Raw genomic sequence first — 26,386 nt, 5'->3', positions numbered from 1 at the left:
ACCATCAAAGACCTCACTGAGTGTATCAAGAATCCTTTTAAGAGATTGATACTAAAAGCAATTCAAATATTGCAAGATATATCAAGAAGTTAACATTCCAGCATCTTAGAACTAATTTGATATTTTCATATAAAAAAAATTAGGTTACATGATATTTTTTTATAGAATATTGACGAGGAAGTGTGCTCTAATGAAGCTGAAAATTAAGAAATCACCCCTTCTACAGATAACCCTTTCTAGGATGCATGCCACATCCAATTGAATCATTGGATGGATTGATCAAGTCAGTGATGGGGTTTCTAGTTCCTACCAGCTCACATGTGTTCTATAGTTGCACATTGTTACCATGATTCCTAGCTCTTTAGTTCACACAAGAACAAAAATGGGCAATTCTCTAGAGCTACCACTATCTCACTCTCTGCTTATGACTACTCATAACTTTAACCAAAACTCCCCAATAAACACTACTTTCAACTTTGCAATCTGTTGGCCATCTTGATCTGTACAGAGACAAAAAATAAAATTAAAAAAAAAAAACAAAAAACTCACCAAACATCGACATAATCAACCAAGGATGTTTCAGGTTAACCATTGTTTTATAAGATAAGAAAACCATTCCAATCAAAGACAAGAATCCAACAACAACTCAGTCTTAACCCTACTAAATGGGGTCGGCCACAAGAACCCAACCTACATTCCAATTCTTTAAATTCATAGGAGTACATCGCTATTGATAGTACAGCTGTTTGATATTCAATTAGTGTTTATTCGAAAATAAATCAATTCTAATATGTTCCAACAAGAACACTACACCAACCAAGTGCCAACTTGCTCTCTAACAAAAATTCTTGAAAGACATTAATTGAGGCTGGGTTTAACAATCGCTCTAAGTTTACCAATAATCTCGGCAAGAACATAGACCATTTTCAAAGTGGTGAAACCGCTTTGCATCTCTGATGATGAGTTGCCTGCCGACAAGCTTTGATATGATCTTCAATGCATTGTGGCAATCCCCACACACACGGAGGTTCTTGATTATCCGAATTGAAGAACGAGCAGCACTATTTATGAGGCCATAAGAAACAGCAAGTCTCTCACTATGGCAAAGAAGGGCTTCCTCCTTGCCTTCTTGCTCTATGTCATGTAAAACAAATCTTGTATCAGGTACATAACCAGCCTCCCTCATTTGTGCATTCATCGCCTTCAGTTGTGCATAGATCTTGTCCTTTTCAGGGTGGGATGTATCTCCGGCCCTATACTCGTGGACCCTACTCCTTACCTCCAGAAGGTTCTGGCCTGACGATTTCTTCTTCTCCTTTTGTTTTGTAAGATCCGAGGCTTTCACTGGCACAAGGCCTGCCCTGGATTGGTCTGTCAGTCGGGAAGGATCTAAACAATCGACAAGCTCAGCGCAACGATCCCCAAGTTCCATGTTCCCATGAACTCTACAGTGATTCATCAAGGTTTCCCATACATCAACACTTGGCTCAAATGGCATCTTTTCAATGAACTCCACAGCTTCATCCAAATAGCCTGTGCTTCCCAGCATGTCCACCACACTGACATAATGCTCCATGGAGGGGACAATTCCAAAATCCTTACTCATTGATTCAAAGTGCAGCATTCCTTCACTAATGTCACCAAGTGTACTACAAGCAGAGAACACCCCAATAAACATTTGCCCATCAGGCCTCAAACGTGCTTCCTTGAACCGAGTGAACATATCAATGGCATCCTCCCCAAGCCCATTTTTTGCGAGCCATGTTATCATGGTATCCCATGTTGTCATATTCCTTTCAGGCATTTTTTCAAACAACTCATATGCATCTGACATTGAACCACACTTGGAATACATCTCCAAGACCTTGTTATGGATGCTGACTTTAACAGGGCCCATTGACCTAATGAGATAATCATAAACAGATTTTATTTCTTGTAGAGCTTTAGCCTCCCCACAAGCCTGCATCAACTGCAAGTATCTAGGTAAATCTACACTCATGTTCTGTTTCTCTAATAAACCCAAAACTTCCACTGCTTCCTTCACTTTACCCTCCTTGCAAAAAGCATCCAGTTCATCAATAGTGCCCATGAACTGCCTATTTTCAGCTGTTTCAACCTGTTTCACGTCGTTTGTTGCTTGAGTACCAAGCATTTCTCTCTGAAGGTCGTTTGTGTTCTGCTGAAATTGCCTGACCATTCCAACACTTTCGCTGTAATATCCATTTGGAATCTGCTGAAATTGTCCAACGCTACCACTCTGGTACCCATTTGGATTCTGCTGAAATTGGCCAACATTTCCACTCTGATGTCCATTTGAGCTCCGCTGAAATTGTCCAACACTTGCATTTTCAATGGAATATCCATTCGGATTTGGCTGAAACTGCCGGACGCTCTCCCTGTGATATCCATTTGGGTTCTGCTGAAACTGTCCAGTATTTTCTCTGCAATACCCATTTGGATTAACGCTTGCACTGTAATAGGTATCCACGCTCCCCCGAGACTCATGATGGTTTCCTTGGTAAAACTCATTTGGTCCCCGTTGGATTTCTGAACCGCTTGCTTTGTAAGATTCAGGTAGATTCTGTTGGTAAGATTGTTCTCTAGGATACACATTTGGCCTTCGCAGGTCCGCAGCAAATCCATTAGAGTTCCTAGAGTTTTCGACATGAGAATGATTAAAATTTCCAACTTGCGCAACTAGGTTCTGCTGAAACTCTTCTCTAGGGCTTTCCGCGTGAAACCGGTCCGGATTCCGTTGATACTCTCTAACGTCTTCTCTGTAAAACCCACTTGGGTTTTGCCGAGAAGCTCCAAAGCTCTGTCTATGAAAAGCATCTGGGTTCTGATAAAACCCATTGGGATTATTATTCTGGCAGTCCAACAGAGATCCTCCACCAGAACCACCAGGGTTTTCTCCCACGATAGAGTGCTCCGCTTGAAAATATGATATTTCAGCGGCAGTGCTTAAATGCTTCGCCAAGGTAAAGGTTCTGATCGCATCTACGAATTTGTGGGGAATCGAGAGGGAGGAACTTACCTTAGAAAGAGTTGCAATTGATTTGACGGATGCAAGTGTAGCCCTTCTCTTGGACATCATTGACGTTCCTTGGTCTGCTTCCTTCAGAAACCAAGCCAACAGTCTCTCTGTCTCCAATCTCTCGCTCAATCCAGTGACAAGGAGGATTGCGGACTGGCCAAGGGGGTTGTTTTATCTGTGCTCTCTCGCGTTTAGATAGAAACAGAGGCGGCGTTGCGTGTAACCCTTAATAGGTAACGCGGCAAATAAGGCAATCCAATTCTCTATGTTGCCCTGAAGGAAAATATCTCATGCAATTCCCTGGTGCCTGTAATAGGAGGGGGTTGGACCTCACCCGAGTGTAGTGTTCGGGCAGGGGTGGAATGGTCATTGCACCTCTTTTTTAGGGGCAATAGGGGAACTAGACCGGGCAGGGAATTGCAGGGGATAAAGATCCTGCTCCTAGATCTTGATTAGTTCCAACTGGTTAAAAAGAAGATATGTGGATTATGGACGGATCTTTATCATTTACTCTCTCATCTAATGTCACATGTATGTCCAATTTTTCAATTTTTCTTCAAGAGAATTCCCATTAAGCCACATAAAACAAAGATGAGAGTAGCTCCTCTAACATGAGATCTCACATCCTCTCAAATTGGAGTAGACAACAAAGTCCAATAAGTATTGACCATTTGGAAAAACTGAAAAAGAATTTATACCAGTAAAATCAAATGCACAAAAGCTCTTTTACATGTAGTTGTCTCACTTTTCTTCTTCAACAAGTTATCATTTTAAATCAATCAGTTTTTCTGTATTTTTTTTTTAAAAAAGGAAAATTTACTTTTAATATTCCTGTAGTTCGAATCTATTACGTATACCATCCCTTCAAATTAATCTATTTCAAAAACCTCTCTTGTATTTTGAAAAAGCCTTACATCCGTATCACTATCGTTAGATTAGAACAGTTAAGTGATGATGTCATCACCAAATTTTAATCTAAATGGTCATATTAATCTATTTCAAAATCTCCCCTGTATAAAAAAAAAAAAACAAAAGAAAAATTTACGTTTATCACCCAAGTAGTTTGAATGTATTAATGTAATTTGAAAAAGCCTTATATCCGTACCACTATCGTCATATTAGAACAGTTAACTGATGATGTCATCGTCAAATTTTAATCTAAATGTCCATATTACCTTTAATAAAACATCATTCTCTATTTACCCTCGTTTGGAATAAGTAATATTATTTTTTAACCCCCAAAACATCTTCTCATATCTCAAAATGAAAAAAAAAAAAACCCAAAAGTCAGGGGAGAACTTTCATCGCCTATGAATAATTGAGAGAACTGCCTCCATTCCCATCTCCGATCAAGAAGAAGCAACCATCGCCAACCATTCCCTCCTCGGGCTCCTTCGGTGAATATAGATGAGAAATTCAAGGCATTGCATATTTGCGTGAATATTGTCTTCATTCTCGGAGATTCACCGCCGGAGGTTACAAATGGTAGGAATAAAAAATTTCAATCCTAATTCCATTATACTGCCTTGCTCTTTTCTTGTTCTCGTTGGGTTCTTGTAGGGAAATCTGGTTCTATCCGACTGGAAATTGGGAAGTAATGGGAGAGTATCTTACTGTGTCTTTACAATTGATCGACACTTCTGGATTTCCATCAGAGCAAAGTGTGTATCTGGACTATGGATTTTTTATGTTCAACCAAATCAATGGAGGACATATGCAGTACAGAGGTAATGTATCCCCCCCGCCCCCAATTTTTTTTTTTTTTTTTTTTTTTTTTTCAATTGGAGCTTTGTTTCCTCTTGTTTTTATCAGCAATTGTAGAGAGTAGATTTTGAAGATTATGGTTACATTTACAGAGCGACGACTGTTTAATGGTGAGGGTGATGAATGCGGTTCATGCCTTTGTCTACATTTAAAGATCCATGGAGTGGTTTTGTTGTAAATGACACTGGCATAATCAAAGCCAAAATAGTACTACAGATACATTGGATCTTTTTTCTAACTTTGGAAAGCTTAATTAAATTGACCTGTAAGTTATGCCACTACATGGGTCAGTGTTATTGAGCTCAAACGCTGCACAAGCCTAAAATGATGTGGAATCACAAGCAAACAGCTTTATTAAGCAAAATTAGTTATTGGATTTAGGTCTTTTTGCTTTTCCAAAAGCTTAAAGATGGGATGGGATGATAACTAGTAGAACAAAAAAAAGATACGCAAGGAAGGTTTGCAACCCTTCCCTCCTTACAAGCAAAAGAAGCAGAGGGAAGAAGGAGAAGAAGCAGAAGAAGCATAGGAAGAAGACGAAGCAGAAGTTACCTGTTGGATCAAGGGGCGTCCGTCGCCCGGAGCAGTAGGTGGTCACCTTGCCGGAGCAACAGGTGCTCCGAAATCCTTCTCGCTCTAGGTACGTATGCAACGGTAACAATAACAAGGGCGGGTGGGTGGGGTTAGTTTATTAATAGAGAATAGAAAGGATAAAACTGTCTTTTCAAATTAATAGGAAATATGAAAGGCTAATACTGAATTTTCAAATTAAACTAAAAGACATAGCCTTCAAGGGTACGGACATAATTAGAAAATTGATAAGGGTGGTAGACATAATAGATTCAAACTACATGGATAATAAACGTAGATTTTTTTGAAAAAATGGTTTTCCTATTTTACTTTTACCAAAAAAAATATATATTTTTCTGTCTCCCTCTACATTTTTGGCCTGGCTTTGATTTGGGTTGGGTTGGCTTCAGTGTGGGAATGGTGAATCCAAAACTAAACTAATAAACAAATTTCAGTTTTAGATTATATCGGTTTGTGGCATCGATTTGTTATCGAAGTCATTTTTTATAGATTCTTTTTTTTTTTTTCTTTCAAACTTATGCAATAAAATAAATATTCTTAAAATTTAGTTTCTTTCTATATATATTTTTAAATATTTTTGGATTATATATTTATTAATTTACTTATTTATGTATGTTAGGGTGCTAAACGGTTCGGCTTGATTCGATTTTGACTGCTTGAAGGAAGAAACCGTAACCAGACCGTTTAGCTAAACGGTTGCATATCCAAAACCGTAACCGTTTAGTAAACGGTTTCGGTTATACGATTTTTAAATGGTTTCGCTTAAATGGTTATACACGATTTTCGATTAAATAGTCATACACGATTTTCAATTAAATGGTTTTATACAGTTTTACACAATTTAGGTTAGCTGGTTATGAATAACATTCTGATTTATTAAATAATTTTCAAACCAAACCTCCTGCATTTTTTAATAGAACATGGATTGTAGTCTATAGTGCATCTCTTTTAATTAGTCAATTCCTTCAATAGACGATGGATCCCATGAATTATCCATTTTTCCCTTTTTCTTTTTAGGTAGAAAACGGTTTACCTTCTATTTACTAATACTAATTAATTATTAATTATGAAATTATTAGTTTTTTTTTTTGAAAAAAAGAAATCATTGATTGATGAAACGTGACTTAGTGAGTTTGTGACTTAGTGGTTAGTACTTAACAGTTGCTATTGCTAGGTTTTGAATCTTTTGATGTTTGGTTTAAACGGTTATAATCGATTATAATTGGATTAAACGGCTTGAAACCGTTGGATTAATCGATTAAAATCGGACCAAACCGTTTAGCTAAACGGTGGCATTTCTGAAACCATAACCAAACCATTTATTTAAACAGTCTGCCAGTTCCGATTTAAACGGTTCAATTCGATTTCAGTAAATGATTTCGGTTTTGTTTTGACACTATATATATCTTTTGTTATTTACCTCAAAGTCTAATTTAAGGTGTATTTTTTTTGGTAAATGAAGTAGATTTACTTTAATGCAACTTTTATGATCGTTCTTCTCCAATTTTAGTCCAACAATAACTCAGTCTTATCCCTACTAATTGAGGTCGGCTACAGGAACCCAACCTACATTCCAATTCTTTAAATTCATAGAACTGCATGGCTATTGATAGCACAGCTGTTTGATATTCAATTTAGTGTTTCTTTCGAAAATAAATCAATTCTAATATGTTCCAATCTAGAACACTACACCAACCAATTGCCAACTTGCTCCCTAACAAAAATTTTTGACAGACATTAATTGAGGTTGGGTAAAATAATCGCTTTAAGTTTACCAATAATCTCCGCAAGAACATACACCATTTTCAAAGTGGTGAAACCGCTTTGCATCTCTGATGATGAGCTTCCTGCCGACAAGCTTTGATATGATCTTCAATGCATTGTGGCACTCCCCACACGCACGGAGGTTCTACATTACCCGAACTGGAGAACGAGCAGCGCTATTTATGAGAAGATAAGAAATAGCAAGTTTCTCACTATGGCAAAGAATGGCTTCCTCCTTGCCTTCTTGCTCAATGTCATGTAAAACGAATCTTGTATCAGATACATAACCAACCTCCCTCATTTGTGCACTCATTCCCTTCAGTTGTGCATATTCAGGGTGGGATGTATCTCCGGCCCTATACTCGTGGACCAAGGTTCTGGCCTGACGATTTCTTCTTCTCCTTCTGTTTTGTAAGATCCGAAGCTCTAACTGGCTCAAGGCCTGCCCTGGATTGGTCTGTCAGTCGGGAAGGATCTAAACAATCGACAAGCTCAGCACAATGATCCCCAAGTTCCATGTTCCCATGAACTCTACAGAGATTCATCAAGGTTTCCCATACATCAACACTTGGCTCAAATGGCATCTTTTCAATGAACTCCACAGCTTCATCCAAAGAGCCTGTGCTTCCCAGCATGTCCACCACACTGACATAATGCTCCATGGAGGGGACAATTCCAAAATCCTTACTCATTGATTTAAGGTGCAGCATTCCTTCACTAATGTCACCAAGTGCACTACAAGCAGAGAACACCCCAATAAACATTTGCCCATCAGGCCTCAAACGTGCTTCCTTGAACCGAGTGAACATATCAATGGCATCTTCCCCAAGCCCATTTCTTGCGAGCCACGTTATCATGGTATCCCATGTTGTCATATTCCGCTCACGCATTTTTTTAAACAACTCATATGCATCTGACATTGAACCACACTTGGAATAAATCTCCAAGACCTTGTTATGGATGCTGACTTTGACAGGGCCCATTGACCTAATCAGATAATTATAAACAGCTTTTACTTCTTGAAGAGCTTTAGCCTCCCCACAAGCCTGCATCAACTGCAAGTATCTAGGTAAATCTACACTCATGTTCTGTTTCTCTAATAAACCCAAAATTTCCACAGCTTCCTTCACTTTACCCTCCTTGCAAAAAGCATCCAGTTCATCAATAGTGCCCATGAACTGCCTATTTTCAGCTGTTTCAACCTGTTTCACGTCGTTTGTTGCTTGAGTACCAAGCATTTCTCTCTGAAGGTCGTTTGTGTTCTGCTGAAATTGCCTGACCATTCCAACACTTTCGCTGTAATATCCTTTTGGAATCTGCTGAAATTGTCCAACGCTACCACTCTGGTACCCATTTGGATTCTGCTGAAATTGGCCAACATTTCCACTCTGATGTCCATTTGAGCTGCGCTGAAATTGTCCAACACTTGCATTTTCAATGGAATATCCATTCGGATTTGGTTGAAACTGCCGGACGATCTCCCTGTGATATCCATTTGGGTTCTGCTGAAACTGTCCAGTATTTTCTCTGCAATGCCCATTTGGGTTCCATTGGTAAAACTCATTTGGTCTCTGTTGGATTTCTGAACCGCTTGCTTTGTAAGATTCAAGTAGATTCTGTTGGCAAGATTGTTCTCTAGGATACACATTTGGCCTTCGCAGGTCCGCAGCAAATCCATTAGAGTTCCTAGCGTTTTCGAGATGAGAATTATTAAACTTTCCAACTTGCGCAACTAGGTTCTGCTGAAACTCTTCTCTAAGGCTTTCCGCGTGAAACCGGTCCGGATTCTGTTGATACTCTCTAACGTTTTCTCTGTAAAACCCACTTGGGTTTTGCTGAGAAACTCCAAGGCTCTGTCTATGAAAAGCATCTGGGTTCTGATAATACCCATTGGAATTATTATTCTGGCAGTCCAACGGAGATCCTTCACCAGAATCATCAGGGTTTTCTCCCACGATAGAGTGCTCCGCTTGAAAATATGATATTTCTGCGGCAGTGCTTAAGTGCTTCACCAAGGTAAAGGTTCTGATCGCATCTATGAATTTGTGGGGAAACTTTAGCTTCGAGTGGGAGGAACATACCTTAGAAAGAGTTGCAACTGATTTGACGGATGCAAGTGTAGCCCTTCTCTTGGACATCATAGACGTTCCTTGGTCTGCTTCCTTCAGAAACCAAGCCAACAGTCTCTCTCTGCTAGAAGGTCTAAAAGAGTTTCTGAGAAAAAAGATCAACCTGTTTCCTTTTTATCCTCTCTTCTCTCTATTTTCCTAGTTTGGCTTGCTCATGGAAGAAAATAATAATCTCATCTTTTTTTCTTGGAATTCCCTCGCCGAATCCCTCGCTCAATTCGCTGATAAGGAAAGAGGATTACGTGCTCGACAAGGAAGTTGTTTTATCTATGCTTTCTTTCTCCCGTTTAGATAGAAACAGAGGCGACGTTGCGTGTAACCCTTAATAGTTAAGGGGGCAAATAAGGCAATCATGTTGCTCCTGAATTCTGATTAGTTCCATGCATGGTGTGGCCGTAAGGTTGTCAATTCGGGCGGTTCGGTTTGGTTTTTTGGATTCGGTGTGAGTTCTAGGGAAACCAACCCCAAACTGTTAAGGATTTTTCGGTTAGGGTTTGATTCGGTTTGTGTTATTGAGTGGTGTTGGGTTCAATTCGTTTGAAAACCAGGTATGGACTGGTTTTTGATAGGAATTAGGCAGAATTCTTAGAGTTTGGGGTTGGGTTCGGCCCTATCAGTTGGGCTCATCGGCAGCCTATCGGTCTAACCCAAACCAAGCTAAAATTGACTGGTCCCCTAAACTATAAAACGAGTTTGGCCCAATAAGGGCTCATTTCGGTTTGGTTCAGGCTTGATCAGGTCGGACCAGTTTGACCAATTTGATTTAGGTTTGAGGTATAGGTATCGGATCATCTCTAAATATTGTATCTGTGAAATAGTATGGAGTGCAAAAAAATAAAAATAAAAAGGGAAAATTACACTATGACCCCCTGAGGTTTATCCTAAATATAAAGCGACCCCTATATTTTGAAAATATACAGTCACACTCCTTTAGTGGACTCGTGTTAAATAATACAATATAAAATACCAACTTTGTCCTCTTCTAATATCATTAGCAACAAACTGTTAAATAATACAATGTAAAATGCCAACTTTACCCTCTCTTTTCTCTCGCACCTTTCTTCTTTTTTGGCTTCTTCTCCTCCTTCGTTGCCGTCGTTGCTTTCATCGCCGCCATTCCAGCCAACTCAGCAGCTCCAGGCTTCTTCCAAGTATAGAAAACCCCATAATCAATAACCCATCTCCATTTCTTCAATCTTCCCAACTCCTAAAACCTTAACCTATCACAACCGAAACCTGTCTTTTCATTTTCACCTCATCCTCTCCATTAAACCCACTTAACCCACTCACCAGAAACTCCCGTCTCCCCTTCCTCCTAAAACCGATTACCATTTTCCATTTTGTTTCTGATTTCACCAACAACCAATCCAATATTTTCTCTATTTCTTTCTTCTTCTCCACCAAAGCAGTGCCCCTGGAAATCGTGATGACGGGTTCTGTGGATATTGTTGCTGATCTCTGAAGAACTCTCTTTTTTTCAGCCAAACTGAACTATTTTAAGGATTTTCATTTAAAGAAACATAGGAATTCAAGTTAAGAAAATCAACCTAATGAATATATCGGACAACATTTTCTCCCAAACATATCTTTCTACCTAACAGGGAAAGAACAAAACCCTCCAAAATTCTAATAAAATAACCATCCACAGAGCAAAACTACACTAGAAAATGGGAAGAAATGGCTTCCTGCTCAAGGACCAGCGTCAGAATCCCTCAATCGAAAAGACTAAAGCCCATGTCATCATCTGTTCACTCTTTCTCTTCCACCTTCTCTTCTTTCTTCGGCTCATCCGCAGCAGGTGCTGCACCACCACCGTTGCTGCCAGCACTTGCATGGCTGCACCGCCACCAGAAGGCACTGAAGCAAACTTTTCCCTTCCAGATGCAATCAACTCTGAAATATCTTTACCCTTAACTTCAGCAGCTCAATTCTATCATCTTCAGCATCAGCCCCAACTGATCCAAGAATGTTCTTCAAATCATCTGCAGAAGGGCTGGTGTTTCCGCACAGAACAACGAGCAAGTAGGCAGTGATAACCTTCATCTCTGCTCAGAAAACCCTTTTTTTTTTTGGGTAACAACTGCTCAGAAAACTGAGATAAGTTGTCACACAGAGAGAAAGAGAGAGAGAGATAGATGCAAATGCGGCGCAAGTCTGCAACTCCCCGATCTTTGAAGAACTCTGTCGTAGGTAACTTCGAGTAGCAGGGGAAGGAAAGGGGAAGAGGAAGGGGGTGTGAAGTTGGGGCTTACCTAAGGGCAAAATGGTAAGCTCTCACTCCATTAGGAGTATATTTGTTATTTTAAAGCATCAAAAGCCAACACCTCAGGGATGCTGAGGGTAACAAGTACCCTAAACTCAGGGATGCTGGCTGTATATTTTCAAAACATAGGAAGTCACTCTGTATTTAGGATAAACCTCAGGAGGTGTAATGTAATTTTCCCAAAAAAAAAACTCAAAAGCCTAACGCAAGGCTTGCTTGCTTCGCTCACCTCAAAACCGTCAAACTCAGCAGCCAGAAACCTCCGAAGAAGTGTCGTGTAACGACTCTTAAGTTGAGGAGCGGAGTTTCAACTCGAAAGCCGGCCCGGCCCGAAGCAGAGTGAACTATTTTTCATGATTGCTTGTTGCTCTCGCTGGAGACTACTTGGTTGGTTCGATTGATCTCTCCTCACTCTTGCTTTGTTCAGTTCTCAATTTTTAATCTCAGGTGTGACTATTCATAATCTACGGGATCAACAGAAGTTTCTTGGTCGGCCTTATTCAAATAGGGGCAAAATGGGATTCTTTGTTTACAAGGGAAACTCCATTGCTAGGCCCACCTGGATATAGGCTCATACAAAGACAAGACCCGGTGACAGATTCATTTCTAGAGTCAGATTAAGTGGAATTTGTCCCACAAGGAGTAGATTTCAAGTAATGACAAATATGAAAATAAGGGTTTCTGTTCGTAAAATTTGTGAAAAATGTCAACTGATCCGTAGGCAGGGAATTCTTTTGATACTTAATCGATCCGGATTATGGGTAAACTTAGGTTTGACACCCTTAGGTTTGAAGGTGACCGATACCTGATCTCTCCAATCTTCTCTCTCCTCCCTTCCACGCATGCAACATGATCCATATGGAATTTTTTTCTCCTCCAATTCTGACACCCTCCAATTCCCTCCAATCCCTCACATGGGAGTGAAATGATCATTTACCCACTACCTTGGGAAGTGTGTCCAAGCAATGGGTAAGTGGTTATTCTAGCTCCCATGTGAGGTATTGGAGGGGAATTGGAGGGTGTCAGAATTGGAGGTGATAATGGTTTATTAAAAATCACAATAGGATTAAAATTAAAATAGAGAAAGTATTTTAAATTGAAATCAATTACAATAAATTGAAAATAGTATATATTTTAAATTTTATTATAATTATTTTTCAAAAAGGATTCGTATAGGCATCACAATGCATAATGAAATATAAAGCTTTATTATTTGCCATTTGGCAATACATGGATTAGTCTATTCAATTTTTACTCTTATAACTTTCAATTCTTAAATTAAAGTTACAAATTTTAACCATTTTTCAAACCCTTATGCTCCCACATGAGAAAATGCATTTTGATTGATACTTATTATGGGTAAATAAATGAGCATATATATATATCCACAAATAGGTAAGTTGCCATATGGCAAATATGTAAAGCTAATTTTCCTTGATGGATTATGAATGGACATTTGCCTTTAAAGTAAATACTAGGTGGACAATCATGGAGATTATTTGTAAGGTTTCTCAGAAAATAAGAGGCGAAATATTATTATCGCAAAGGTATGTTTATTTTTTGAAATCTTGCAAAACACTTATTCTGCTATGTGAACAAATGATTTGTCTATTGGATAGAAATGATATAGTCTAGATTAGCCACATGTCAAATTCCCGAGTCTAAATCAATCAAACACTCCCATATTAGCATGCATCTTGTGTATGTTCATGCATGTGTAGCAGTACTCTAACCATCAGTTGAGAGAGAGTGTGTACTCTGAAAGAATAGATGCTTAGATAGGAAAAACTATGATTCTTATATATGTCTTCTAGAAATATAACATTCAATTGTGAGTTTGTGACACTAATAACCCCTTATAATAAAATCCTTATAAATATAACATGTCTTTCATGTGCTACATTGCCAAACTTGGAATACTTGCAATACAAATTATCCTTCTATTAATAAGTATCTCAATATCATTTTTTTTTCCATAGAAAAATAGAAAGTGATAAATCAATGTTTCAATACATTGATAAGATGCATGTCAAGTGTTATTAAACAGTTACTAAAAGACATGCATTTATTATGAGCAATTGACAAATAAGAGCTGATCATTCCTTCAAAATGTTCATAATTAGACATTGTTTTCTTCTTTCCTTTCTCAATCCATGTGTATGTTGTTATGGTGAAATGAAAGAATGATAATGAATCTTCAAATGACAACACTAAGACATTGGAGAAAATCAACCATAGGAATTTATTTGGTAAGTGTATATTTTAAAATCATATAAAAATAAAAGTATGTCTTTTTCATTCTTACATTTATTATCACATACAATAAAGTTATACCATACCAAGTTACCATTGCATGTATTAGCCATATGGTCTCCTAGATGTGATTTCCCCATTTATGTAATAATGATCAAAATGCTAAATCATCGTCCACATTGTAGAAAAAAAGAGGCAAATTTCATGTTTTTACTGCTATCCGACCATATGATCCACTCTACATTGAGCTATTATCTTGTGTGTGTGCATTTTTTTCGAATTTATTAAACCAACGTATGTAAACATTTTATCTAAAGTGAAATGTAAATATAAAAATCCACACTTATTTGAGGAGATTTCATATATCCAACACTGTTTAAAAATTCTAAACTGGACCCGATAGATCGACCTGCTTGGAGGAGTATTTATATGTTTTTGTGTCTTGTTGTGTAAGCAAAGTGAAACAAGTGAGATTTGGGGATTATCGTGTTAGGGTTTCTGGGTGAGAGTTATTGTTGCCGTTTTGGTGTTCTTGAGAGAACTCCACTGTAATTTTCTTCCATTATATAGTGAATCTCATCCTTGGACGTAGCACATCTAAAATATGCATCACTCAATGTCATATGTTTATATGTCTTTTGTTTAGATAACCACAATTTTATTATTTTTAGATCTTTATATCGTTGAATATCATGTGTTTATATGTTTTTTGTTTAAGATAACCATTTTATCCAATTAAAGAATTTTTTATGAACAAAATTGTGATGAAAATAGTCAGATGTAGCCAATTTCATCAAGGAAAGCTTTGAAGTGAAGATCAAAGAGCAATTACCTCAAATAGATGAGTTCCTCTGTAAATATATGCAACACTAAAAGGATCATCATGCATGGTACAAAACACGTGCAATTTGGATTCTTATTTATGGCAACCACTTAAAGTTGAAGTCTTCAGTCCAACACAATCACTGGAAACCTCGATCTTGCTATGAACGATTATGAGAACAGCATGGTTGGTTAACACATGCACCTTCCAAAAGATTCCCCGGCCAGCTGGTCAAAAGAGGGGAAATTGCGCATTACACTTCTTGGGAGCGGTCTTTAGCTCAAAGTCTAATTTAAGATGTACTTATTTTTTGTTAAACGAAATCAAACAAAAAAAAAAAAAAAAGGAGTGTAGTAAACCCAACCACTGAACAAGAAACTTTGCATCCGGTAGATATCAAATTTGGAGTCTCAAAATTTTCAATGACTAACCAATTTGTTCCACTTGATAAGGACGTGAAAAGGTTCACTTAGACCCAAAATTTGACACATGGATGAAGGCAAATCGGCAAGATTGTCAATTGCAAATTGTATTAGAAATCCTCTTCTCCTTTTCTACCTTACTCTCCATCATCACCGTGAATGGAATTTTGATGAGAAGGGTCAAAGTTTATGTTTCTAGTAACAATACTACTCTCATACCAATTTTTTTAATACTTTTTAATCATTTATACCACACATATGACTATCTTATTGGCTGCACCATTGATTCATATTAGTATTGGAATATTGATCCTGATATCGATTACTAAAAAACATGGTAATGTGGCATTCTTGTTGTCTCTCTAATGCTTGCAACATTAGTACATTACACTCAAACAATCAAGGTTCTGAGGTAGTTAGGGGTGTAAATGAATAGCTGAAATCCGTTTTCGTATCCATTTAGCACTATCTGAATACGTCCAAAAGCTAAACGGATGCGGATGCGGATAGGCCATAGCCATCTGAAAACCTATATTTACATGTAAACGAATAAAATATCTGATCCGTATCCGTGTCTGTATCTGTTTAGCACTATCCGAATCCGTCCGAAAACTAATCGGATGCGAATGCGGATATAACACTATCCGAGCCAAATCTGATCCGTTTACATCCCTAGAGGTAGTGACAGATATTGTTACTAAAAACCCTTTAAGTAATTAGAGTTAGTGTCAACCAAAAAAAAATATTAGAGTTAGTTAAAGCATGCATATCAGTTCTAATTGGATGCAAAACTAGGTGAAGAGATGGGTCTCTCTTTCTAATCAGGAAATTCATTATAAGTAGTTGAAAAGCTCTAGGTGAGGAGATATCCATGTCCATTCTAGGATAGTAGAGGAAGATTGTCTCTTGCTTCATTATGGTGATCATTCCACACCTTCCATCTTCTCTCTTTCTAAACAAAACTCAGTCAAATTGTCTATTAGCAGTGAAACTCTAAATCTCCTAAATCAGCTTTTCTATCAAACTTGCACTACCATTTCCATTACAAGCAAAACTAGAATATCTGGTTTGAAATTTAGAACATAGCTCTTATTAACTAAATTGACAAATTGATATGAGCACATGGAGAAGTAAACACCATATTGAGCACTTGATTCAAACAAGGGAATCTCCATAGATCTATGTAAGAAGACGATAATATTACACTAAAACTGGATTGAATTTTGTCTAAACACCCACAAGTGTTAGGTGAATTGATCCACGTGAAGATATCACTTTGACCAAGTTTGACTTGCCTGATTCACCAAATTTTGAAAATGGTGAGTTATGTTGAAAAACCTAGTTTTCAAACTATGTTCCACAGTAGAAGAAAAACTTAATCTGAAAAACGTATGAGGTTTGAAATGGAACAATAAAAAAGGGAGAGGGGGCTGGTTTCTTGCACGATCCATGTAGTAAGGGTTCTCTCTATGCTTTAAATATGTACCATGTGGCAACTTTCATGGGCCCAAAAATAATGGACTGGAGACCCTGGTCTCCTACTAACATTTAGAAATTTGAAAATTCGAGACTGAAAGGGAGTGGAGTAGCGGTTAGAGTGTTGTTAAGTGTGCATGGACAAGACATGGGAGTGTATTTAAAAGAATTAGGCTTTGAAATACAACATTGGCTAATTAAGATAAGGGGCAAGAGATCTCTACTTGGTCGCATGGTCTCTACACAAGTCTCTGGGCCAATGGGTGAGCACACCTGGGTATCTACCCAGGGGGGCAAAGGCACCATCTCATGGTACTCTGTGAGAGGGCGTAGGAAACACCACCAAGTAGAGATCTTTTCCTCTTAAGATAATGTTCTCTCTATCTAATGGTCTAAATTGCTACATCGTCACTCCATGTAGGTGTCAATTTTGGGTCGGAACCAAGAATCGATCCACATTATAGCCTATTGGTCTGATTCTGGATCTATCGATAAGTTATTGGTTCAATTCCAGATCTATCAATTAAGTTATTGGTCTTCCAACGGTTCCAGAACCAATAGACTAATTAAGAACTATTGGTACCGGAACAAATTCACATCATAACCACATATATTATATTATTATATAATTCTTAAAGACTCAAGGTCATGAGAGATAATATCAAACCTTTATTTTTTTTAGCCTTTCATTTTGACTGGTACCCTTGTTTCATATGCTATTTTACCAAAGATTTAGTTGTTAAATTAAGATCCATTTGGGAATGCTAATTTAAGAGTATACCTTAAAATAATCCTCACTTATGAGGGTGATGGTATTTCTATTTATTAATTGAATACAAAACAAGAGTTAATATGGTCTACTTACGTGATTTGAGAAAAAAAAGATATGATAGTGGATTGAATATCTCATGTTATGGAATTAATTATTAGCATATATTAAAGAAATTTTTTTAAATTTTGAAGTGCTTGAAATCGTTTAGAAGCCAGAACTGACTCATCCTTTAATTAATGATCTTGAATCTTAGGTTTGAAATCGATTAGGTTATTAGTTTAGTTCTTGTCCTAATTCCTTAGGTCTGGAACTGTTAAAAAATTATTACCCCGGAAAAAAAAAATTGTTAAAAAACCGGACCGATAACCCAAAAAAATTCTAGGAGACTGCAGAAGTTTATTTATCGGAACTCTGTTAATTGTGTGTGTGTGTGGCAGTATGGGTTTCTAACTTTTTTTTAAGAACAATAGGGCATGGACGATTCCTGCTCCATGGAGGATCTGAATCCTAGGGCGTAGGGCTCCACCCCGATTTGATTGTTTCTAAAATTAATATAAAAAATGCAGAGACTTCCTTTGACCACTTGATTCAATTAAAAGACCCACTCGGCCACTCCTCCTCCTGTAAAAGTATATTTTGCATTTCCTGAGTTCTTCCCCCTTGAGACATCTGGTTTGAATGGCTCAATCTCACCTATCTTATTTATGAATTTGCGAAGAATTTGCAGTAAGCGATCAAAGCTCAAAAGGGAAAGCAGTGTAGTTAGATAGAACTGTAGAAAGACAACTTGTAATCCAAGAAAAGAAGAGAAGAGGTTTAGATTTTAACAAGGATTTCCAACTATTTGGAGCCAGAGGCCCATCGATCTGTCCTCCTTCCTCTACAGTCCTCTTCTACTCTTATCTTTCATTCTCTCTCAATCTTCACAGACCTCAAAATCTCAGTCCAAAATGGCAAAACCACACCACAGAAATTGGAGATCTAAGGATATCGAAGGTAAACCTTAAACTTCAAATCCATCTTCTCTCATTCCCTCGTCTGATGACTGGTGCAGCACTGACTCATATCCTTTAATGTCTCCTCATCTGTGGTCTAACACCTGTGTCGTTGCTTTCATCTTTTTACGATTGATAATCATCGATCTCACAACAGCGCACACATGTTACCCGCGGGAAGAAGCAGCAGCAGCAGATAGATCTTCTTCCTGTCCCCCTTTTACATCTCCGTTTTCGTTCCCTTTCTCTTCATCTCCCGGTTGTGGCCATCCGTCGTTTCAGATCCAGTGCTCCTCCCCACACTCCATTATCTCCATTAACAACTTGTCTTTTGATCTCCTTCGCCACGAACCCAACTCTACCTCTCTCCTCCTCTCCCCTCGACCCTCACCTCAAGCCCCCTGCTCTCCTCTCGCTACTGGTGGTCTCTTTAGCTCCATCCCCAATCGATCCATAGATCTCTCTGGTTCCCCATTTCGATTCTCCGACGCTTCTTGCTCGCGCCTTTCTCTTCTTCGACCCTGTGAACCCCTCTCTCTCCCTAATTGTAGCCACTGTTCTTGGGAATGCGAAGTACACAATAACCCAGTTCGGCTGCTCCCAGGCTGCGGTGCCAAATGACACCATGTTTCGGAGCAGGGTTGCCATGTAGACTTATTGGGTTACCTCCATGGTTACCTCAAGTTAGGAATCCAGGTCCACTGGGACGGTAATGGCGACCATTACTTCTCCAGCTGCAAGGGTTGCCAGGCCAAGAACGGCGTTTGTGGCTTCAATTCCTCCGACCCTCTCCAGCCATTCCTCTGCTTTCACTCTCAAACGCAGTTCTCTGCTCCATGGATTCTCCGGGACAATCCGAATCGGATCGTTATCTTCTGCACTGTTTTCATCTTTAGCTGCTTGGTTGTTGTGGTGGGGGTAGCAACATTGATCTTACGCTTCAGGGGGCTGGAATCGCCAAAAAAATCCGAAGAAGAAGACCCCACGACTCTCTTCCTCCACCGTCACAGATCGGCAAATCTTCTCCCACCTGTGTTCACCTATGGAGAACTCGAAGCTTCGACAAACCAGTTCCACCCAAGGAACAAAATTGGCGACGGTGGGTTCGGATCGGTTTACATAGGTCGGCTCTTCGATGGCAGAACCGTCGCGGTAAAGAAGCTCCACAGACAGCAAACAATGGCTGCGGCAGCATGGACCAAGGCATTCTGCAATGAAATCTTGATACTGTCATCGATAGACCACCAAAATCTGGTGAAGCTCCACGGGTACTGTAGCGATCCAAGAGGACTGGTACTGGTATACGACTACGTGGCGAATGGGACCCTTGCCGACCATCTCCATGGGTCGAAGAGCTTGGAAAGGAAGAAATCATTGACATGGAAAGTGAGAGTGGAGATGGCGTTGCAGACGGCTATGGCATTAGAGTACCTTCACATGTCGGTGAAGCCAGCAATCGTTCACAGGGACATAACGTCGTCGAACATATTCGTGGAGCAAGACATGAGAATCAAAGTTGGGGATTTCGGGTTGTCGAGGCTTCTGTTTTTCCCAGAGTCGTCGTCTTCTTCTTCTTCATCGTCGACGTCAGGGTACGTGTGGACGGGACCGCAGGGAACGCCGGGGTACTTGGATCCGGACTACCACAGGTCGTTCAGGTTGACGGAAAAGAGTGACGTGTACAGCTTTGGGGTGGTGTTGTTGGAGCTGATATCGGGGATGAAGGCGGTGGACCTGAATAGGGACAAGAGGGAAGTGTCGCTAGCGGATATGATGGTGTCCAAGATCCAGGTGGGGTCACTACACCAGGTGGTGGACCCGCTTCTTATTTTGGAAGGAGGAGAGGCCATCAGAACCGTTAATGCCATGGCGGAGCTTGCTTTCCGCTGCGTCGCTGCCGATAAGGACGACCGTCCGGATGCCAAGGAATTGGTTGACGAGCTGAAGCGGATTCAAAATCTTACACGTGGACATTGATTGATCAACGACTGGATGGATGTGGTTACATACTTACCATTTTTATCACGTGCATTAATTGTTTCGTGGTTTCAGTTTCCAATAACGATGGAATAACCTTTTCTATTCCTTACTTCAAAGTTCAAACCTCTCTCTCCTCTTTTGATTCTATTCGTGTGTGATGAGTATTGATAAACTGGTACCCCATACATCTAATGCATTGTTTGAAGGTATCGGCATCGAATCGTCCGAATCTGTGTCGCTAGCATCGATCTTAATATCATATCCGTGAAATGGTACAAATCGTGCACAAATCAATATCATATCGGTGTTGAAGGTGACCAATATTCGACCCAATACAATACACTAAAACCATGATATCTTGCTCATGGTTTGGGTATCGGATGCATTACACACTTTTCCATACATGATTGATCCCATATTGGTGAAACGATGCGGACCAGGGGTAACCTTTAAAAAAAAAAAAAAACAAATTTTAAAGAAAACCAACAGCAAAAATGTTAGTACTTATTAGATGGGAAAATGAGAATATAAATAGGAAAAAAGAATTCTGTTGAGAGTGTATCCTACGCCATTCCTCCCATGAGGGAAAACTGCTTCCTATATAATGATATCCATAAATATCTAAGTTGTCATGTGCAAATATGTAATACTAATTTTCTTAATGGATTGTGAATGAACACTTGCCTTAAAAGTAACTACTAGGTGGACAATCATGGAGATTCCTTAACAGGTTTCTCGGAAAATAAAAAGTGAAATATTATTATCACAAGGTTATGTTAATTTTCCAAACCTTACAAAAACACTTATTTTGCTATGTGGACAAATAATTTTTACATTGGATAAAGAGGACATGGTCAAGATTAACCACATGTCACATTCCTGAGTATAAATTAATCAAACACTCCCATATTCGTATGCATCTTGTTTATGTTCATGCATGTATAGCAATACTCTCCATCAGTGTGTACTCTCTCAACTTTAAGAAAGAATAGACGATTAGATTGGAAAACTATGAAAAGTATGGCTCAGATTTGTCTTCTAACTTCTAAAAACATAACATTCAGTTGCAACACTAATAACTATTCATAATAAAATCCTCATACAATTAACATGTCTTTCATGTGCTACATTGCCAAACTTGGAATACTTGCAAGTCAAAGGTTTCCATTGTCGTCTTCTGTAAAAAATATGCTTTTTCAAGAAGATGACTGGGTTGATGGAGATGATGAATTGCAGCAGAAAAAAGGGGCTTGACCGATCTTCCTATTTTATGTGTATCCATCTAGCTAGTATGAGAAAATAGAGAATAGCAGAACGTGTAGGAATTTGGTACAATGGATTTGTACTTTGTGAAATTCTTGTTCTACCCTCAACATAAATATAAGACAAGATAAATGAAAAATGAAAAATATGGGTAAATGAATTATGGAAATGGCTGGTTGTGACACCCTATGTGTCGATTTTCCTCTTCCTATCCTTTGAGGGGTAAGAGAGTCATTTCAAAGGATGGAAGAGAGAGATCACCACATAGGGTGCTAAAAAATCAAAATATTTAATTGAACTCCAAATGTACAATACCATATAAGTAATAATTTACATATGGGCATAAGTTATCTAAGTCGCCCACCTAGAGCTTTAAAAAACCATGACTACAAAAATAATACATACTAATACATGGTAGAATATATGATTGGTTTTGGCTTTAAGAATTGGCACAAGTCAATCGACACCGTGCTTATCTATCTAATGATTAGAATCGCTACGTATCGTTATCCCCTCCAATTCGCTGCCCCTTTTAATTCCTCACATGGGGTGGACCTGACCACCATACCCCCTACCCAAAAACACTGCCCAAGATGGGATCCACTCCCCCCTATTAGAGGAATTGGAGGTGGTAATTATTCGAATTGCTACATGATCGATCTTACCACAGGCACAACTAAGTAGAGTAGTAGGCCATGAAGGGGGAGCATTCGCTAGACATGGAACATGTTTTGGCAATTTTCCCCTTAAAATGGGAAAATTGCCCTTACATAACCCTGTTTTGAAAGGGCTTCCTAAATGGTCCTATAAGTACTCTGACCACTAATTTGAGGCACATTTGTTCTAGCAGGTGGCAAACTTTTGGATGAAATGTGACATGTGAATTTGATTCTCGTTTGATCTACCAAGTGGCAATTTTTTTGGATCATTTAAGTAAGGGTTCCTAAAAAGTGAATAATGTAGGAAATCTTTACCCTTATTAGATATTGAAAGATAATTAGATGACATGTGAAGAGATTTTCTATTTTTATTGTGTGGTTGGATGAGACTACCCTTAGAGTGTCAAACTTCGAATAATAGGAGAGATTTATGACCCTCAATTCTCTTCACGAGAAAGTTTCTCCTAAAATCAATGGATAAAATCATAATACGCTCAAGAATGTAAGTCTTAAAAATAAGAACAGCCTTGGTTCAACCCACATTCCACAACTATAGTGCCTAATACAGGGGTGTCAACCGGTCGGTATCGGTCGGTTTTGGTCGGACCTAATCGGGCACCCCTTATTTTAAGTCTCACACTGTTCCCGACTGATTATACATACGGGCCTTCCCAAGTCAGGCACGGACATGGTAGCATTCGATCGGTCGGTTACCGGGCCACAAACGGGCTAGCCTTTATACATGTTTATCAATCTTCGGCAGCAATGGTGGGTCATAAATCATCACCATCTTCAAGCGAGTTACAGTAGCAGTAATTGTTTAAAACCACAACCCAATCACAAACTCAAACGAAAGTAAAACAGAAATCAATTCTTTCATAGAGTAGACAGAATTAGAAGAACTTTAACTCAATCAAAACACATTAATGATGAAACAAAAAACCCATTCAGAGAGGGGAATATCATATAACAAAAACACTATGTCGAGTGAACTACAAATAAGGGACAATCCGTTCTCACTCCCCCGATGACTTACCAATCCTTTCTCATATTAAGATCAAACAGAGAGAGAGAGAGAGTCTCAGATGCCATGGACTCTGGCATTCTATTTCTCTTGGTCCATCACTAGCCTAGAATAACATTCCTAGCGATGTGATTCAGGTCGTCCTCTTGCTGTACAGTGTAAACCGAGACACTATTGGAGATTCTGGTGTCTTGCTATGGCGATGCCGTTGCTGCTGCTGCAAGTTAATTCCGTCTTGAGGGTTTCAAATTGCGCTTTGTGAAGTTTGAAAGGGCAAAGAGAGAATAAAGAGGGAGAGAGGAAAGTAGATCGATGTAGTGGTTGTGGGTAAAATTTTTATTTTGATATTAAAAAGTAAGGAGTGACGTGATGGGGGTTGGAATCTTGTCTACTAAATAATATGATATAGAATATATTAATGTATATATTACATAGTCACAAGGAGGAGATTTAGACTTTTTGCCAACTATTGTCCACTTTTTATCAATAGAAATACATTTCGGTCGGTGCAGTCGGTCGCATACCAAGGACTGGGAACGACCGGATAATATTTGGTCCGGTCCAAGGCCCGACATGTTTATTATTTGGTCGTGTCGGTATCGGGTTTTGATCGATCGGTACAGATCGGTCCTAACGGTGCGGGTTTGCAATTGACACCCCTAGCCTAATACAAAGGAGGAGAGTTTTTTGTCCAAGAGTATGGGCCCTATGCCAGTGCAAGGGCCAATGGGAGCGCGTGCGAAAGCATCAATAAGAATGGGATTTCCGGCCACCTTCTATGGGAGGCAGGGTAGTCATTTTGTGGGGTCTGTATCTGAGGGCAAGAGCCACGCTCCCGGACAGGCTTCTTTTTCCCAAGAAAAGAAAAAGAGGGAAAAGTGCCTATAAGCCGCCAAGGTTCTCTATGCTCCCACCCTCATCCGAATTTTTTTGTTTTTTATTTGGGAAATGAGAAAATGAGAATAAAAATTTTCATAAATAGCTGGATTAAATGGGCTGATCTGCTGATATACATACACATAGATTGCATAATAAGTATAAGGAGAAAAGTTCCCTATGCAGGACGCATGGGCCACGTCCAAGCACAGTGGGGGCTGAATGACTCTCCTGCCCCCATGGATGGTGGAAATTCCGCCGCCCAATGACCAATGTGTGTGCTCCCATTGGCTGGTGCACAGCATAGCCCTTGCATCCCCTGTATCCCATGAAGGGAATGGCACCCTTAAGTATAAAAACCTATGCGTCTCTGCTATATCCATATTGCCTAGGACAACTAATGAAAAACCAAAGCAACAACCGCTAACCTGACTAAGGTTCACAGATCACACCATAAGTCCATGACAGCAAAGAGCTGAGAGTGAAGACCTTCCAGGAATAGGTAGGTAGAAAAGAAAGAAAAGAACAACGATAGAATTATGGATGTAAACAGATCGAATTCAAATCGAATATAACATTATTTGTATCCGAATCCAATTAGTTTTTTTTTTTTTTTTTTAAATTCAGATAGCATTTAGAAATCGATTTTTTGAATATGAATTCCCTAAATGGATACGAACAAAAAAGAGTGGAATCGTGACACTAGAGAGAGATGGTGTGATGGATGGATGAGAGAGCATGACATGAGTGGGGATGAAGCGATGACGTGGTGACCGATGGAAGTTGAGACTCCACGAGCATGCGACATCTATATCCTTAACGGTCATCTCGTCAAACACTTGATAACAGGAAAACCAACTCCCCCACTAAAATCGGGTAATTCCTCTGTTTTTACTCAGTCTTCCACCACCAGCAAATACGCAACAATCACACATGTTCCTGTTCTGATTAATGCTCTGCTGGTTTCTCTTGTGGTTTTCGATTTCCGTTTTGTTTTCTTATCTGGGTGTCAACGATCAAATCTCTCTCTCTCCCATTTCGATCTTGTAGTTTAAAGCTGTATCGACATGAACATCAACGGCTTCTTCTCCTCTTTCTTCGTCTGTGACTTTCCATATCTTTCTCAATTACCAACCTAATCAATCAATCAATTTCATCTATCTTGGATTCGTACGTAAGATGACCGTGAAGGGCGGCACAAGCCAGGCGTGTGCTGCGTGCAAATACCAACGGAGGAAGTGCGCGGCCGATTGTCCTCTCGCACCATACTTCCCTCCTCATGAGCCCAAGACCTTTCAGAATGCACATAGACTGTTTGGTGTAAGTAACATCCTCAAAATACTGAAGCAATTGAACCCAAATCAAAAGAACGACGCTATGGGTTCCATCATTTTTCAATCCAACATGCGTGACAGATTCCCTGTCCATGGTTGCTATGGTATCATCTGCCAACTCAGGTTCCAGATTGAACAGGTCCAGCAAGAACTCCTTGCTGTTCAGGCTCAGCTTGCCTTCTATCAACACCACCATCATCACCACCTATCTTCTTCCTCTCCCCCACACCATTCTCCTTCTTCACAATTACAATTGGGTATGTCTACCTCTCCTCCTCCTCCTCAATCTTCCAACAATACTCTCTCACTCTTCCACCATAATCTTCAACCTTTCAATGCTGCTATGCCCATTACTGGAATCTCCCTTTCTCCCACCACCAATGGAAACAATGTCACTAATAATGGATACAACACAGCTGTTTACATGGAATCCAAAGACAACTTATTATTGATTCAGAATCAGAATCAGAATCCTTATAACAGTGCCCCCAACAGTACTATCAGCAACAATAATTCAGCAGTGGTGGCAGCAAATCAATCTCCATTCCTTGTCTCACAAGGACTTTCCATCCTACAAGAACCAACCGAAGCTCCACGAGATTATGATGAAATTCCTCCATTTTTTGACACCATTGATGACAGGCAATCTTACATTGATTCCAAAGAAGCCTATGATTCCAGGTACAACCAATCGACCATCCATGTTCAGAGGATGATGAAATTCCTTCATTTTCTTTTTGTTTTTCAGTTTTTTATTAGCATATCTAACTATAATTTTTCTTTCTGAATAGCAGTTCAGAGGATTCATTAAAGGGTTCCACACAACCCATTGAGCATGTTCAAGAGAATGAACTGAAGAACGCAGCTGCATGTTTCAGGTTCGCCACCAGTGTCAATTGATCGAATAATAGAGCAACCAAGTGAAGATTGTCGATCAGAGTGTCTCAATCCAATTTTAAAC

At 39.3% G+C, this 26,386-nt stretch overlaps 2 protein-coding genes, 1 long non-coding RNA gene and 2 pseudogenes across 4 annotated transcripts; 3 read left to right on the top strand and 2 right to left on the bottom strand.

Annotated features, from left to right (window-relative positions):
- LOC122655958 lies at window positions 1-11,341 on the bottom strand (annotated as a pseudogene).
- Window positions 852-9,582, bottom strand: LOC122655953 (pentatricopeptide repeat-containing protein At4g32450, mitochondrial-like). Its single transcript, XM_043850351.1, has 3 exons — window positions 9,562-9,582; window positions 8,438-9,314; window positions 852-2,294 (listed from the first exon to the last, which is right to left on the bottom strand). Exons 2-3 carry the CDS (start codon window positions 9,295-9,297, stop codon window positions 893-895), a joined length of 2,262 nt encoding a protein of 753 aa, XP_043706286.1. The 5' UTR covers window positions 9,298-9,314; window positions 9,562-9,582; the 3' UTR covers window positions 852-892.
- Window positions 8,234-22,835, top strand: LOC122655959. Its single transcript, XR_006332021.1, has 3 exons — window positions 8,234-8,360; window positions 9,090-9,099; window positions 22,824-22,835. It is a non-coding gene; the product is annotated as an uncharacterized LOC122655959 (long non-coding RNA).
- LOC122655954 lies at window positions 18,230-20,304 on the top strand (annotated as a pseudogene).
- Window positions 22,836-25,270: 2,435 nt separating the features above from the next.
- Window positions 25,271-26,386, top strand: LOC122655956 (LOB domain-containing protein 27-like). 2 transcript variants are annotated; one of them, XM_043850357.1, is made up of 2 exons: window positions 25,271-26,106; window positions 26,220-26,386. In XM_043850357.1, exons 1-2 carry the CDS (start codon window positions 25,271-25,273, stop codon window positions 26,323-26,325), a joined length of 942 nt encoding a protein of 313 aa, XP_043706292.1. In that variant the 3' UTR covers window positions 26,326-26,386. The 2 variants fall into 2 exon arrangements, with proteins under 2 accessions (XP_043706292.1, XP_043706291.1); XM_043850356.1 differs by having other exon boundaries at window positions 26,217-26,386.

Source organism: Telopea speciosissima, chromosome 3 (assembly GCF_018873765.1).
Source record: "Telopea speciosissima isolate NSW1024214 ecotype Mountain lineage chromosome 3, Tspe_v1, whole genome shotgun sequence".
NCBI lineage: Eukaryota > Viridiplantae > Streptophyta > Magnoliopsida > Proteales > Proteaceae > Telopea > Telopea speciosissima.
The sequence above is the reverse complement of the archived record's forward strand: the minus strand, read 5'-3'. Positions and strand labels throughout refer to the sequence as shown.

Bases quoted from the DNA above. Each gene is read 5' to 3' on its own strand.
- LOC122655953 (XM_043850351.1), bottom strand. From the start codon at position 9,297: ATGATGTCCAAGAGAAGGGCTACACTTGCATCCGTCAAATCAGTTGCA. The intron at 2,295-8,437 runs GGTCAGGCAATT...TCAGAGTGGAAA, and splicing joins TACAGCGAAAGTGTTGGAAT to TGTTGGCCAATTTCAGCAGA.
- LOC122655956 (XM_043850356.1), top strand. From the start codon at position 25,271: ATGACCGTGAAGGGCGGCACAAGCCAGGCGTGTGCTGCGTGCAAATAC. The intron at 26,107-26,216 runs GTACAACCAATC...CTTTCTGAATAG, and splicing joins AAAGAAGCCTATGATTCCAG to CAGTTCAGAGGATTCATTAA.